General features: G+C 39.6%; 1 protein-coding gene across 4 annotated transcripts in view; it reads left to right on the top strand.

Moving 5' to 3' along the window:
- AKAP13 (A-kinase anchoring protein 13) overlaps nucleotides 1-15,609 on the top strand; it is a 78,416-nt gene that overhangs the window by 32,094 nt on the left and 30,713 nt on the right. For all 4 annotated transcript variants that reach the window (XM_041123582.1, XM_041123581.1, XM_041123580.1 and 1 more), the window contains 4 exons: nucleotides 643-826; nucleotides 2,111-2,219; nucleotides 10,471-10,513; nucleotides 11,790-11,895. In XM_041123582.1, the coding sequence (XP_040979516.1) occupies nucleotides 643-826; nucleotides 2,111-2,219; nucleotides 10,471-10,513; nucleotides 11,790-11,895 (442 nt within the window). The remainder of the gene's footprint in view (nucleotides 1-642; nucleotides 827-2,110; nucleotides 2,220-10,470; nucleotides 10,514-11,789; nucleotides 11,896-15,609) is intronic.

Here is a 15,609-nt window from a genome sequence, read left to right as displayed (position 1 = left end):
AAAAACAGAGAGAAAAGGAAAAAAAAGAAACCAGCTTTGGCAGAAAGGAGGACATTATCAGTGCCAAAGCTTTGTGCAGTGGCAAGTGCTAAATAGAATCAGGGGATGTGTCTGCAGAGATGAATGTTACAGGCAGCCCAGAGCTGATTTTGTGGCTGCTAGGAGGAGTGTTAGTCCAGGACAGGCAGCACTGTGCTGTACAAGGTAGTTTAATTCGGGTGGCTTTATTCCAATGGAGAGCCAAATAAAAAGCTAGCAAAGAGAATATGTGGAAATATCAAAATCTTTAGAAAGAATACTTTAGGGGTATTTCTAGATTTTCCTGTGCACCTCTCAAGAAGGAGGAGAAAAAAAAAAAAAACAGTAGGAAAGGCTATTGACTAGGAGTTTGGTTATTCAAGCAACTACTGTGTCTCATTAAAGACACAAAGGTGCTGCTATTTATTCTGAAGAAAATAGAAACCCCTCCACTTCTGTCTGCACTTGGTCATTGAGAAGTGACATGCTGAGGAGTAACATCAGCATTTCCCTGCACAGTTCATTTAGCGACTGCTTTGTGTTTTATGCTTGAAGGTGCTATGTGCTGAAAGACACTGGTCTCTAAGAGTTTGTCAGCACCTAACCTCCATGGTTTCTCTTCAGTTACAGCCTAGAAGGCCTTGCTGGAGACTCTGGCGCGAACAAGAAGCCTTCTACAAACTTGGAGGCTTCTTCTCTGAGCTCCAAAGACCTCAGACGGACTCCGCTTGCCAGCAATCAGTGCGGGTCCCTGGTCTTGCTCACTGAAGAACTTGAGCAAGGAGAAATCAGAGACTACGATCACCAGGTAAAGCTGTCCCACTGTTGTTATGTGATGTCTTTGTCTAGAAAATGCTACATCAATGTTTTGGAAGTCATTTTCCGAAGTGACAGTCTCACTGTGAAAGCTTCCACCCTATATATATATATATATATATAAAATATTAAAATCTTCCATCTTTAACACAGAGGAATTTCCACTGTGTTAAATTTGCTACTTAGCTCTTTGGGGCAACATGGTTGATGGGCGAAGTCTTAGGGTGAGAACAAGAAACTTTCCAGTTTTCTTCCACTGATTGCATGAGTAATCATGGAAAAGTTATTAACTTTTTAGCATGGATATAGTGATACTATCAATCACGGGTGTTGTAAGGTTTCTGCAATTAATGCTTATGCCTCCTTTTGTGGTCCTGAAATATACGCAAGTACCAAGTAGCAATTTATCTGCTAAAGTTTTCAGGTTTATTTTCATATCATAGGAGGAGAATAAAGATTATTTTTCTTTCATAGGTGTAACGAGAATTAAAAGGCCCATTATTACAAGCAATAGTTAAGCAAAATGTTAATTGCAAATTAAGAAAATTTAGAGTGATCTCTCTGGAGCGGAAGTCTATGATAGCTATTAAGGACAGATGGGCCACAATATTATGGGAATCTCTGCTTACTTTTATTAAAGAAGCAATTATAGTCTTAAATAATATAAATACCCTGGATTTTTCTAAGCCTGAAGTTTCAGCCATAGTGTTTTGTGGGTTCATGTCAGAATCATTAGCCAGCCAGTCTGTTTACCTCATAGAGTCACTGCTATACTTCAGGGCAGTAAACGGGTCTTACACGATCTGGCCTGTAGAACTATTATGTCAAGACTCTTAGGTCTTCTCTTGCTTTGAGGAATGGCATTTTTGGGGAACGCACTGCTAAGCATCAGATTTTTTTACCATGTTGAACCACAGTCTAGTTATGCTGAGAAGTTGGAAGCGCAGCAGTAATTCAGTGGCCATCAGACAGTTAACAATATCTGTCTTGTAATATCTTGCAAGAAAATCAAGCAGCCAGAGTCTCTCTGTTGCATAATTAGTTGTCTTACACTTAAAAAACAAACAAAATGTTATATTTCACTTGTGTGACACTGATTAAATTTTTTATGGTCCTTGCATTTCTCACCTCTTACCTTCTACTGGGATCATTTAAATTTTCCACTGTTTGAAAGTGAGAATTTCAGTAAATGTGAACACTGAACTGTGATCTGAAGTTGGGATGGTGCTGTCGTTCTTGACATATTTGCTCAGTGTGGTTCTGTTCTGTTCTGCAGATGCATCAAACATCACAGCCACAAGGATTTAATTTCTGTTCTTCCGCTGTTTCATCTCCACTGACCAAATCTATGTCTCTAATGTCAATTAGTAAACCAGTGCTGGACAGTGAGTAACACAGTTTTCCCTTATTCGTTCTGTCATCTGTATTATTAAGTGTATCTTGCTACCTTCCCAAGGCAATATTTGCTAGTACCTGCTCTTGCTTTCCTATATTATGTGAAATATATGTTTCACTGCTGCACGGGATTGTGGGTGGAAAGGCAGAACTTGTTCAGTTTAGATCCATGTTTTGTTCTTCCTGGTGTATCCCTAGTATTTTGAGTTCTGTTGGGTTTCATTTGTTTGTTAGACTACTGGTACAAAAACTATGATTTACCGAGTTTGTTATTTAAAAAAGCAAAAAAGTTTGAATTTTAAATCCTTTCCGAATTTACTCCTTTGATGTCAGGTAAATTCCACTTGAGATCTTAATTTCCTACTTGTAGATTTTTTGAAAATTGATATATGGAAACTTGAGAATCCATGTCTTGGTCTCCTTGTGGGAGTTTGTTGCTATCTATTTTGAGTTATGTGTTTTGGGGCAGTTGGGTGTAATTTATTGCATCTCATTCCAGAAGAAGATAATAAAGATGATTAGGTGAAATTTTTCAGTTTAGCTTAATTGAAGTGATAACAAGCACTTAATTTTGCAACTTCACTGAATTGATTCTTTCAGCTGAAAAAGTCGTTCAAAAGGCTGCAGCTGGATGTGCTTAGGAAGGGCCATGTTACATGTTTTCATTTTATTAATTGCCAGCCAGAAACCATATTGACATTTTAGATCACAAACTGTCAATCAGTGATGGTCTCTGATCTTTTCCTCTTTATTAACATGCTGATTCCTTGCAAAGCTGAACAAGGGAAAGGTGCTTTTAAGAAGGGTGTCTTATTCATTTAGGAGGCTTGCTGGAGGAAGCTCACAGAGATTATGCTTTGTAGGAGATGTTTTTAAATTCTTTGCCATCGTTCTTCCATGACTGATAGGCATGTGGCCTAACGGATGTGTCCCCCAGCAACAGTGACCGAAACATGGGCAGATCTGTCCCGTGGAAGGGCCAGCTCCTCTTCTGTGCAGTGGCGCACCCTCTTTCCTCCTTCGGCTGAAGGCCGCCTTTTTTTTTTTTTTTTTTTTTAAGCAACCGATTTATTGACATTGCATCCCATTGCTAACTGAACACCATAACTAACTCAGCTAGCTCCCAGAAAATGCTCTGTCGGTGGCTGAGAGAGCCTGGCCAGCTGAGGCTCGTCTCCTTCTCCCTTGAGACTTTCCTTCAGGCCTACAGCGGGGGGGGTTGCGACAGTGGAGGATTTGTGCCTCCATCTTGGAACTGGACAACCTGCTGCCTTTCCACTCTTCTCTTTCTTATGACCCACGTTAAAAATGCCATCGAGGCCTGAGCTGGTGGCAGACAGGTTTGATTTATCCCATCTCCTTCTAGAGTCAGCCTAGCCATGATGGTCTCGTTGAGAGAGAAGGACAAGAGAACACGTAGTAAGCTTTCCACAGGGGCTGTGGAAGAAATAGCAGGGTTAGTCTTCTGCTTTGAGGCGGATGTCTGTGAGTTTTGGATGCTGAGGTTAAAAATTACTGATGCTTCTGTGGGCTTTATGTTCACAGTAGTTAATTTGTGATACCTGAGAAGGGCCTCATTTTTATAGGAAGGTCGTTTCTGAAAATTGATACATTTGAGGAGGTTGATGTGAGCACCCAAAATGATTATTCACCTTTAAAATTTAGGCCACAGATTCTCTTCCCAATTCTGACACTTTCCTGACTTTGGAAACTTCAGTAAATCACTTCATTCTTCCTCAGTCACTTTGAAAGAGGAATAGTGTTACTTGAGTTGTGACCATAAGTACATGTGAAGCAGCTTAGTGCCTTTTACAAGGTCTCAGTGTATAAACTCCCTTGTATCACCTAGGTTTAACATTTGTTTTATCGCAGCAGAATACGTCAGAGTTATGCAAGAATAAATCCTTGATTTCTTGGAGGTGAATTCTAGGAAAACTTGTAATTCCTCATTCCACTTGCATAATTTTGTGGTACATGTTTGAAAAAAAAATCCCTGATTCCTGCAAATGTGTCTGAATGGGAAGAAAGCAACATGTTCTGCACCAAAGCTTCAAAAACTAAATCTAAATGAATAAGCATATGGAGGGCTTTCTCTTATTTTTCCCGTTTATTGTCATATGTACAGAGGCAGGAGCAATTTCCAAGACTGAGTTTCTAGCCCACACTCCATCTGATGTGTCAGATGTTCCAGGAGCTGCTGTGGCCATTCACAACTGTTAATCCTTCAGCATTTTATAGAGGGAGGTCACAAGAGCTGTTGGCTGGAGTGCTCGGAAGACTGCTTTCAGCTTTGGAATAGCAAATTTCCAGTGTGGAGCATTGTTATGAAGCCAGGAACTGCTATAAATAAAACCACTGAAATGAAAGTTGAATTGAACTGTGCTGGAGGAGGTGGTTCTATTTACAGTAAAGTATTATTGTTCGTCTTGACTCTTAGTCTAAATAGGCAGAGACTACAGAAGAAAGCAAGCAGTGTTGCCTAGTCATGTTCTTCAGGTCTGGGACACTAGAACAACTCCTTTGAAAGGCAGTCTAAACAAAATTAATGCATGAATCTTGCTAAGAATTCTTCAGTTTCAATGCCTTTCATTAGGTCCCTCCAGGGTTGTTCTGCTTACGTTGGAAAAGTGTGCGTATAATTTTAGTTAAATTGCCTCTAGGCAATTGGCATTTATGCCTTATGGTTGAAGGAAAATTTCAGGGGGGTTTGCTTTGCATTGCTTGCATTGCATTGGATATTCCTCAGTTAGTATTTTTATATTCTGAATTCAGTTTGGGGTTATGATATCAGCAATACAAAAAATTATTTTTGTAGGTGGCTGAAAGGACATGTTTTATTCAAAGAGAGTAATAATTGCTACTTCTTTCTCTTGGAAGTTTAATACTGATAAAGTCTGTAACCTCTTCCCTTTTATGCAAGCAAATTGATTTATCTGTGCCATAGAATGACTTAAAAGTGTCTGAATATATGTGCTGAAGATGTTTAATGTAGATGCTTAATGTAGGACCCTTAGGTCAGGTCTGTTCCAGGGGCAGAGTTTCCCCAGCCTTCTCCCAATCATCTCTCCTGAGGACACACTGAGGTACCATGTGAGTGATGGGTATCCAGCAACCTGACATGGGTCAGGTCACAGCTCAGAGGTTTCCACCTGTGCTTGTACAATGAGAAGATTTGGGAAATAGAGCCCTTGGGCATCTTCATAAGAGGCTCTGTAGCAATTTCAGTTAAGAGTGGCTAGCTGGCTCCTACATCTCTTTTCAGAGAGGATTGTACTTATAAAGAATTGTTGCAAAACTGCTGCTATGCAAGAGCTGCTTTTAAAAATAAATTATGGGAGATTTGATGTCACAGACTGATTGCTGAGTTTGGCACTGTGTTTGGTAGACATCTTCCAGAGAAGGATAGAAGAAGATGCAGAGGGGCTTTTCTCATGTTCAGGCAGTTTCTTTAAAACAAGGACTGTGAGTTTTAGAAGGCAGGAGAAGAGATGCTTTTTTTTTCTGTTTTGTTTTGGAAGAAAAGAAAGGAAATTTAGGTGTCTCCTTTTTAAAGCTGGAAACTTTGAAGGGCATAACATTATCAAAACGTTTGGGGTTTTTTTGGAGATAGAAGTGGCAAGAACCTCCTCATGTAGATAAAGTCGACGCTTCAGATAAAGTATCCTTGCTAATATCCAGCAGCTTTGCTGTGTCATTTAACTGCAAAAAGCACCGTTAAACAAATACCTTGAGTTGTTCTAGTTTGATTCCCCAGCAGTTATTTCAGTGAAGCGGATGCCCTTTGTCCAGAGATGCATTATGTTGTTGGTATTCTGTTTGGGAAGATAACTGTTCACATGTAAGTCTTCATTAAGAGGTCCTATAAAAAGATGCCAGCAAAATAAGGAAAGCCTTGAACCTTGAGTTATGCGTGCAGTGAGACCTGCATCCTCTGAAACCTGCATCCTCTGGAATTTGCACGTTCTCAATTCTTTGTTTCTTGTGCCTTTTCTGAAGCCAGCTGCTTTGCAGACATTTCCTTTGCTTTGGTTTTAGTTTGCTTTGGCTGCTTTCCTCTCCTTTTTATTATTAAATGCATTTTCAAGCATGCTCTAATGTCTGCTGTTAACCCACTTCTTAGCCCAGAGCCGGACTCGACCATCGAGACGAATCTCCTTCTCCTTCAGCATCTCTCCACTCATTCCTAAGTCTAAAACTCTCTTTTCTATTGGCTCTTCTTCCAGTGATGAGGAGGAGGAGTTGGATAGTAAGTAATCATTTTCTGTGCGTTGCAGCCATTATGGGTGGAAACAAAGGGAAATCTGGTTTTCTGCTTTAGACCTTGAAGTTTCACCTTGCAAACATTGAACTAACCTTTCCATTGCGTGATGTCTAACAGCATTATCTTAGTCCTGTATCTGAATACTAATGGCAGAATAAAAGCATTATAATCCCAAGAGTCTTGTACATCAGCACCATCACATCTCATCTAGTTAGTTTTGGTCTGTATCCACGTGGCAAATACCATCATGTGCCACTCTGACCAGCGATATAGTCATTACCTTTTTATTAAAACCAAAATACTTCTCTTGAGATTGTTGCAGTGCATTGCCTTGAGGTTGTTGCAGTGTATGGAGTTTACAGAAGAGGTAGATCCTTGCCCTTCATAGGTAAGAGTGAGTACATTGCTCAGTGGATGTAGAAGAGGAGATAAGCCCTGATACTAAATTCTGAAAATCTTGGTTGCAACTTCACAGTTCCCCTACTAAGCAAAAGGCATACATTGCAGCCAAACACCTTAAATCGTTAAGGTGTTCGTATCTAGGTCCTGATATCAGAATAGTTTTTTGGGGAAACAGGCAAGTGTTACATGGTAGCTTTTTTTTCCTCCTGCAAAGTCTATTGCTAAAAGAAACCCAACTAGAGGCAGAAGATTGAATTAAAGTAATTTAGACTCCTTTTGTTTTTTTTAAATAGGCTTATCAAAGATAATTGAAAATGTTTCCTATTTCTTAAGCATGTTTTCTTAGACTGTTGAAATAAACCAGAACAGATAATTCTCTATCTAAAGAGAAAATTCAGGGCAGCTGCATCAGTTGGTTCAAATCAAAGGTTTGCAAGGAAATTAGCCTACATCCCTCTTGTCCGTACTGGGATGGGCAAAATTGCTTTCTAGTCCAACAGATTTTGGTTGCTTCCTGAATTTAAAAAATCTCCACACCATCTATGTTGTAGGTATCTAAATTCTCCTCCTTTCCATTCCTAGTCTGCACTGTGGGTTTGTCCCTTCATGCAAGAAAGTCCTGTGCTCTTCCCCGGTGTGTTACTACCCACTTCCATATTGAAGCTCCTTCCTCCTTCCCCTTTGCTCTGTCCTTCTCTTCTGCCTCTAACAAAACTCACAATTCATGGTCCTCACAAAGTGAACAGCAAACATGCAGCTGTGCATTGATGTCACACTCCCACAGTAAAAAGTACTCTTAGCTAAACTTTTTGCTGGATTTGGTTTTTTGATTGTGTTTTTGGTTGTTTTGGGGTTTGTTTATTTTTGTTTGTTTGTTTGTTTTAAGCATCCAACTAGTTAAGTAATTCCTAATAGCCAGCTTAGGGTATAGCAATTTGGGGGGGTATTTGTGTTAGCTAGTGTTTATCTTCTCTCCCTCAACAGTGCTACTGTTAACGATGAGCATTTAAAATCATGTCAGATATTGTCTCAAACAAAAATGTTGCTTTCTTTACATGTGTTTTATTCCCTCATATTTGAGGGTACTGTGGTGACTTTATATAAACGTTGGTTTAGCCACAGCTATTCATAAGACTGCTTTGGCAATGGGCATTTTTCACGTAGTAATCCCAGACCAGTTTGTTTATTTTTTCACATCTTCAGGGTTCATTTCTCATAAGAGGATGGATGTGTTAGCATTGAGATTGCACTTGCATTTCAGTTACTGCTCCTCAATCTCTCCATGCCTGTTTTTCTCTAGAGTATGGAAAATTAGTTGCAGTTTGTTTGATATCATGATATATTTAAGACGTGGAATTCAGGTGGCCAGACAAGCCAGTCTGTACATTTTAGAAAATTATTATGAAGCCTTTGGATTTCTTAACCCACAGAAGTTTAATTACTGCCAGCATTAAGATGCTGAAAGCTGGTTTCTTTTGTTTGCAACATCCTAGTCCAGTTGCTGCTTTCTGCATAATGGAACTTGATGAATTATTTCAAGTCTAGCTACCATATGAAATAATTTTGGTGGGTGATGCTTAAAAGGTGTTCAGATAAGTACACCAAAATTTGGCTACTAGCCCAGATTCATTGGACATAGATAGCAGTCCTGGCCTTTGAACAAAACTAACTTTTTTGTTGGTTGTGAAGTCAATTTTAGCATTTCAGTTTTGAACCTGGTCATGATAAAAAACACAAAAATTATGGAAATAAACCTTCCTTCCCCTCTTCTACCTCAAAAAAAACCCTTGAAGGTGAGAAAATGTGTGCTTTTCTATGCTTATCTTCATGGGCTTTATAGCTTGCAGCACTGTTGATCATATGATGTTATATTGTAACCTAAAACACGAATTCATAAATAGGCTTTCACTTTGATTTTTGTCTGGATCCATTTTGCCTGCCAGTGTCAAGAATCCCCCATTTTTAAGATAAAACACTCTTGCAGAACAGATAAATAGTACATAATTCAAAGTTCCCATGCAATGTACTTTCTCAAGGTGCTGAAAAACTCACAAATATCAAATTATTACAGCTCTTGATTCAGCGTTCATTCATACTTCTTACGTTAACTGTAAAGAAACAAAAAGGTTTGTGAAATACTTAGATCCAGTCAAATTGTTGAATCTATTAAAAAAAGGAAAGACTAAGGAGGCTTAACCCATGTTAAAAGCAGACTAGAGCTAAAACATGAACCAGAGTCACTGGAGCATTAACCAGGGATTTGGGAGTCTGTAAACTGCTTGTGTAGATACTTAGGTAGTGGATAATATATAAAAACCCAGCACAGTCAGGAAATTGAATAGTGGACTTCATTTTATATATGTTACAGTATTACTAACTTCGATGTATTTCAGATAGATCATTAATTAGATGAAAAATTTTGCAAGGGAGATATTAATAGCGATCTCCAAGCAGGGATTAGGTAATGGGGTATGCCTGTATTTTAGTTTCTCAATATGAAGAAATGATATTTCTGTCTCAGGCTCTATTGACACTGGAATCAGCGGTTAGGAAAATGTGTATTTTAGAATCATAAGGCATAATACTGTATGCACAGTTTTTCCTAATGCACTTACTGCTTTTGGATAGAGGACCATCTTTGCCTCCGATGTCAAGTGGCTCTTTTGCATTCACCCTTAGCTTTAACATGTTAACAGGATTTGAAGCCAAAGTACTGTTAAGCTTACAGTGTATATGCCAAAGATGATCAGTCATGCTGCTTCTTGAACTTCAGATAGGACTGCAGACAGTGATTGCAGTGAGGGTTTTTTGGAGTCCTGACAAGCCCAGTTACTCTGGAGAGCGCCCTCTCTCCTCTGGATCATTTCATCCTGATTTTTCAGTCATCTTCGATGGTTCTGGTAAATGGTGTCAGCTACCTAATCTGCTCCACATGCATTGTGCAAGCAGGTTCCTTGTGGTATAAAGAGAATTTGTGTCACTGGCAGGGCTTCAGCTTCATGTCGAAAGTCAGACTTTCCTCAAGCACAGTGTTTTGTGACTAAGCCCTAGGCTGGTAATGTTCCGTGGAAAATGGAATAAGGCTTCCCTTGTTTCCCTTACTCTTTATGAAGTGCTTCAGGATTTTGATGGGAAAATGAACTATAATTTTATCAAGCAGAAGAGTTTTATACATGAAACCCGGATGTGTTGTACAATAGATTCTTTCTAGTGGTGTGTAAATAAATGCATTGTAGCAGAATGATTCTCATTTATACCTATTGTCATTGAATTGGCAGTTCTGATTCAGATACCCTGATTTACCAGTAAATTTAACACATGCACATCCTTTGCCTAATAGCTGAAGAATGATAAAAATACTAAGCAGGCTTTCACCTCAGCATCTAATTTGAGAGCACCTAAGGATGCAGGGAACAGGCTTTATCATGAGCACATGAAATCTATTCTAAACACTGACTTCTGGAAAACATTTCCCCTTCCTCTTGAACTGTCCAAATATGCAAACTATGTTTTTAAAATCAGTGGGCTAAGATTGCAGTCTAACATGTCATCCTCCCCACCCCTCTGATCTTTTCCAGGTACGCAGGCGTTCAGCGGCCCCACGGGTTCCTCAGTTCAGAGGTACAGTATTCTAGGGGTATCGCGTCTCTTCTGGTGGGACTCCTGCAGTGGGCTCTGGTTTGGGCATCCAAAAGCCTTGCTGGCAACAGTGCACTTCAGCTGAAATCACAAGTTGTCAGGCTTGTGAAAATCAGCCCCGTGTGTCTAAAGGCTGAAGAATATTTTAGATCACAGAATATGAAAGCCTGTTCTAGGTCTTCTCTCTAACCAGGCTTTGTGTTTATTCATAGCTAATAACATAACAGCTTATCTATTATCGAACATATCAGTTTACCCTGAGTTGTATTTTACACTAAAAGTAGCTGTTCCTCCCTTTTAATTATGTCTGTATTTCTATAACAAAGGCCAAAACGATCATGTTGTACGTTACTTTTCATCCTTGCAAGCTGTAGAGAGGAGATAATCTTTCCGGTGGGTGCTGTCTTTGAAAGCGCTTTCCTGGAGGAAGGACATTTGTGGCACTGAAGGAGCTGGGCTTCGGCTTTATTTTGTGGCTGGGAGGCTCTTCACCTCTGCTTGCTGCTGTTTTGTCCTCTTTTATTTCATTCGTCTTTCTGTCGTTCCGCTTTTGGTTTGCGTTGTACTTCTATTGATAGACTGTGTCCTTTTCTTTAATGTAATCATACTTTCCTCCCTAATTTCTTATTCTCCCATAGAAGCTGAAGAAGTCATAAGCTTGTGCATGTAAAGGATGGCAGAAAATAACTGGTGTCCCAGAAATGCCTAAATTAATACAAATAACCATTGCTGTTTATTACTTTGTATTGGTATTCTCATTTCTCAGGGGAGGCTTTGCAGCCAGTGTGGTTTCTGTTAAAGACACTGCCTTTTCAGAGTTCATTAGATGTCTTTCTCTGGAAGGAGATTTCTCTTTAAAGGATGCATGCATGTCTATCCCTTTCTGTCTGAAATATCAATGATTAAATGCCAGGACTGACTGTGTAGCTGCAATGTGGGCTGTGTAAATGGGCAGATGCTGCGAGCTGGTTAGTGGTTATTTGGCCACGGGAGCAGCAGAGGGTGCTATGGCATGGCTTGAGAATGGAGATTGTTTAAAAACAGATAAAAGGATTCCTAGAAATACATGACAAACTACTGGATTAGCGTTTTGTCTTCACTTTGCCTTCTCTGGTATATCACCATAAAGCGACCCGTGACTCTATTGGATAATAAATGGATTTGTCCTTTAAAAAAGAATCTATCCATTTAATACATGCTTTGGGAGAAAAAGAAAAAATAAAAGCAACCTCTTTTTTTTATTTTTTTTTTATTTTAGCATATCTGAAGAGAGCAGCAGTGTCCCTGCTGGTAAAAGTGTAACAAAAGTCAGTCGAACCTTCAGCTACCTCAGGAATAAAATGTCCAGCAGCAAGAAGAGCAAAGTAAGTGCTTCTTGTGATTTATACGTCCGTGAAATACCCATAAGAAGCAGCAAGGAATTCTGTATTTCAGTGTGTTTCCATAGGGTGGTATTTATGTCTTTGCCTGACTTTCTTTTCTTTTTTCTTCCTTTCTTCCTTTTGCGAGGGAAGGATTGTCTGTGGGGTAATGGGGAATTAGCTACATGACAAATCTTAGCACCCCAAAATTGAAATGCATCTGAGGTGAGTTTTCCTGTGCAATGTTTTTGCCTCTTTTCCCCATAGAATGAAGCTTCATTTATTATAGAGAATAGATTGTGCTCTGGCATGAGTTATGGCTTTGCAGTGATTGATGGGTCTAATTTTTACAGAACCTGAGAGGTGTTTAATAAAATGAAGACAGTAGCTCTTAAGAAGGGACTGGCTGCTGAAGGCTGTATTGTGTTTCCCTTTTATTTTTACCTTTGCCACAAAGTTCCCGTGCACTGCTGGAGAAGTTGCTCAAACTGTGACCTTCAGTGATGTCCAATATTTATATTACCCCTTTTTTTCCATCCTTGAAACCCTGGGATTTAATTTGCTGAACGTTAAATGCTGCTCAGCACAGCTGAATTTCCTGGGAAAAGCATTGGTTACAGAAATAATTACATTAATGCTAAGTACTTCACACAAATGGGCTGTTGTTGCCTCAGATTGTCCCCTGAAGATTAATGTATGTTTGGTTTTTTTGGCTTGGTTGGATTTTTCACTTGAACCTCACCTCGGTTTATCATGTCTAACAGAAGCTAAGAGCACCTTACCTCACAGTCGCCAACGTGTATTATATAGTTAGGTCGTGTAGCTAATATGTTGGTAAATACTATTGGAAGGCCCCTGAAACACGTAATTACATATTCTGATGAGTGTCTGAATAGCAAACAGGAAACAAAATGTGGCATAATAAGCATTGTGCCTATCGCAGAATAAGGCTGAGCTGAAGCATAAAGATTATGGGAGGGGCCATGTTACACCTGCGCAAACAAACTTCATTTTAGGCTTTCCCAACATAAGCACTTGATGTTTCAGCCTGAGTGTTCCTCTAACATAGCTGGGTTTGTGTGCTTTCATGGTCCAATGCACATTTTGATACACGTTTTTGGAAGATTGCGTCACCTTCGCAATGAGGTACCAGCTGTAATGAGATCAGTCATCTTAACGCACAGTTCCTCTTTATGGATCTGCCTTTAAAAATGCAAGCTGCAAGTATCAGAGTCTCAGAGCTGCTGCTGAGCAGCTTTAAGACAATGCTGTTGCCTGCAGCAAAGTACAATGTCAAAAAAAAAAAAAAACAACCAAAAAACCCTGTTTATGTAGAAACCTCTGTGCAAACCACTAGCGAGAAGTTGTGGAGCATGTTGCACAGCCTGTAAGCAAGACTAGAAATTCATTAACTGGTTCTTGCACTTCAGGTATATAATCTCTAAAGCAAGAATTGGAAAGAGAGAGAGATTGAGATCTGGTTGGGACAGAAGTCTATAAGAAAATATAACAGAAATGCTTTGAGATATTTGCGCTGCTTTTGTTAATAAGTGCAGTCTGATTTCACTAATTTCATGATTGTGTCTGAAACTGTTGATAAAGAATTGCTCCAAATCCCCAACAATAATACACACTACAAGAATTGCAGCTCGTATCAGTTCTGATATTTTTACTAAGTGAAAACCCATAATATCATTCAAATTATAATTTCTTCTCTGCTCGCGGTGGAATGTTTGCATTACATACGTTTTTAGGGCTTCAGCTGTACATTTAAATAATTTGACCTAAAAATTCTTGGGAACACTTATTTCTCAGAAGCATCATGGCTGATGAAAACCTGTAAGAGTTAATAAGAAAAACAACAAACCTTGAAAGAGGAAGTTCGACAGGAAGTGTTGATTTCTGCTGCTGTCTGGGCTGTCAGGAGGGAGAGGGGCTTCAACTTCTTTCCAACTAGATACTACTTTTCTCCAAACCTTCAGAAATGCACCGTTTTCTAAGATGAACGGTAAAATAAAGCACATCTGAGCCTGCTAATGGCAATGGCTCTTTTTGAAAATGGTGTCAACACTTATGTAAAAAAACCCTAAAAATAAAGGGTGTTTGGAGTATTAACTGGAGCGGATACTGATAGAAGTTTCTGTGAATTTACCCATGTCTGGCATGTACATTGTGTTATTTGGGGATTAGTCAGTGAATCTCTTGAAATCAGCAGCGTGCATTGATTCACATTTGTGAAGTCTAAAACATGCTATATCTCTGGCAATTGGAAAAAAAACATACTCATTTTCTTCATTTTGGTAGCGAGTTTCTGGGAAATGACGACAAAAAAATTAACATGAGCAATTTCTCTTTTTCCTTGACTTGCGCAGTTATTAGGCAGTGCTATACCACCAACAGTGTTTCAGTGTCTATAGTAAGAGTTGTAAGTGTTTGAAAGGACTAGGAGACAGGGAATATTTGTGACCTGTAGAGCAGGAGGAGCGCAAACACGTGAAACCTTTCTGTCTGGGAAATCTTCTGCAGCACTTTGTTTACTGAATTACTACCTAGCAACACTGAGGTATGTTAAAATTCACTACTTCTGTATCCCAAACATCTCAGAGGGTTTGATTTACCACCCTCTGCCTTTTAAAATGGGTGGTCACATATTGACTTGTGACTTCTAAAATATTAATCCCATCCTTCCCTGCCTGTGTATTTTTTTTTTTTGTATTTTTTTTTTTTTTTTTTAGCAGTGGAAGCTAGGGTAGGGCAAGATGAAAGCAATAGCAAAGTAGCTAAAATCATCTTCAAGGAAGTTAGCAGCAATCAACCCGCCCTCCCCCTTTTGCTCAACTCCTCTCTGACTGCCTTCCCCCTGGCCGGCTGTGCTGGCAGCTCTTGGCCATCGCGATGGGCTAATGCTGGTGGGGAGTAGCTCCTGCCCCTGGGGGAAGGATGTCGATAAAATGGAATAAATTTGCCGAAGTACCTCAAATAACAGTGAAGCTAGTAGGACTTAAGCATTGGGAGGTAAGAGCTTCATCGTTATTTCAGAGCAGAATCTGCTGCTACAGCAGTTATTTTGGGACATATGATCAAGTTGCGGTACCCATCTTGACTGTTAGTGCGTGTCGGTGCAAGTTCAGCTGTGAAGCTGTGCTTCAAGTCTCACCAGCAACTCGGCGCAGGAAAATGGTTTTGTTTTTACAATCCTTTTCTAAAAAAACATTCCAGTAACTGTCACAGAAAAAAAAAAAAAATTCTCATTTTGAGACCTTGTTTTTCAGTGGTATGGCTGGCATTCCGGTTATGAAGCTTGCTGTTTCCTCCTTGAAAGTGGTGCACCCGTTTCCTGTTTTTCCTGGGTCGTTTAGCTTTAATTAAAATGGTTTTTTTACGGTGATTTTTATGAAGACAGGGTATTATTCCAGACTTTAGAAATACTGGGCTTTGCAGTAAACACCGGGTACATTTAAAGTATAGAACAGTAAATCTCTTTCCCGCATGTTAAGCGTGAGAGTTGCAAGATCTTCCTTGAGCATAGGGTGATCTTTTCTCCTGGAGCTTCACAAGTCAATAGGCAACAGAACAAAACTCCAGGCATCAACTTGGTACGATCGGCCAAGGACTAAACTGCAGAGTTTTAGTTCTTGAAACCTGCCAGGCTGGGCATGGTTAAAGGTGGGCAGGTCAGCGGATGGAGAACAGGGCTGTGGAGGTTTATGTGGGGTG

The sequence above is a fragment of the Aquila chrysaetos genome, chromosome 5, assembly GCF_900496995.4.
Source record: "Aquila chrysaetos chrysaetos chromosome 5, bAquChr1.4, whole genome shotgun sequence".
Taxonomy (NCBI): Eukaryota; Metazoa; Chordata; class Aves; order Accipitriformes; family Accipitridae; genus Aquila; species Aquila chrysaetos.
The sequence above is the reverse complement of the archived record's forward strand: the minus strand, read 5'-3'. Positions and strand labels throughout refer to the sequence as shown.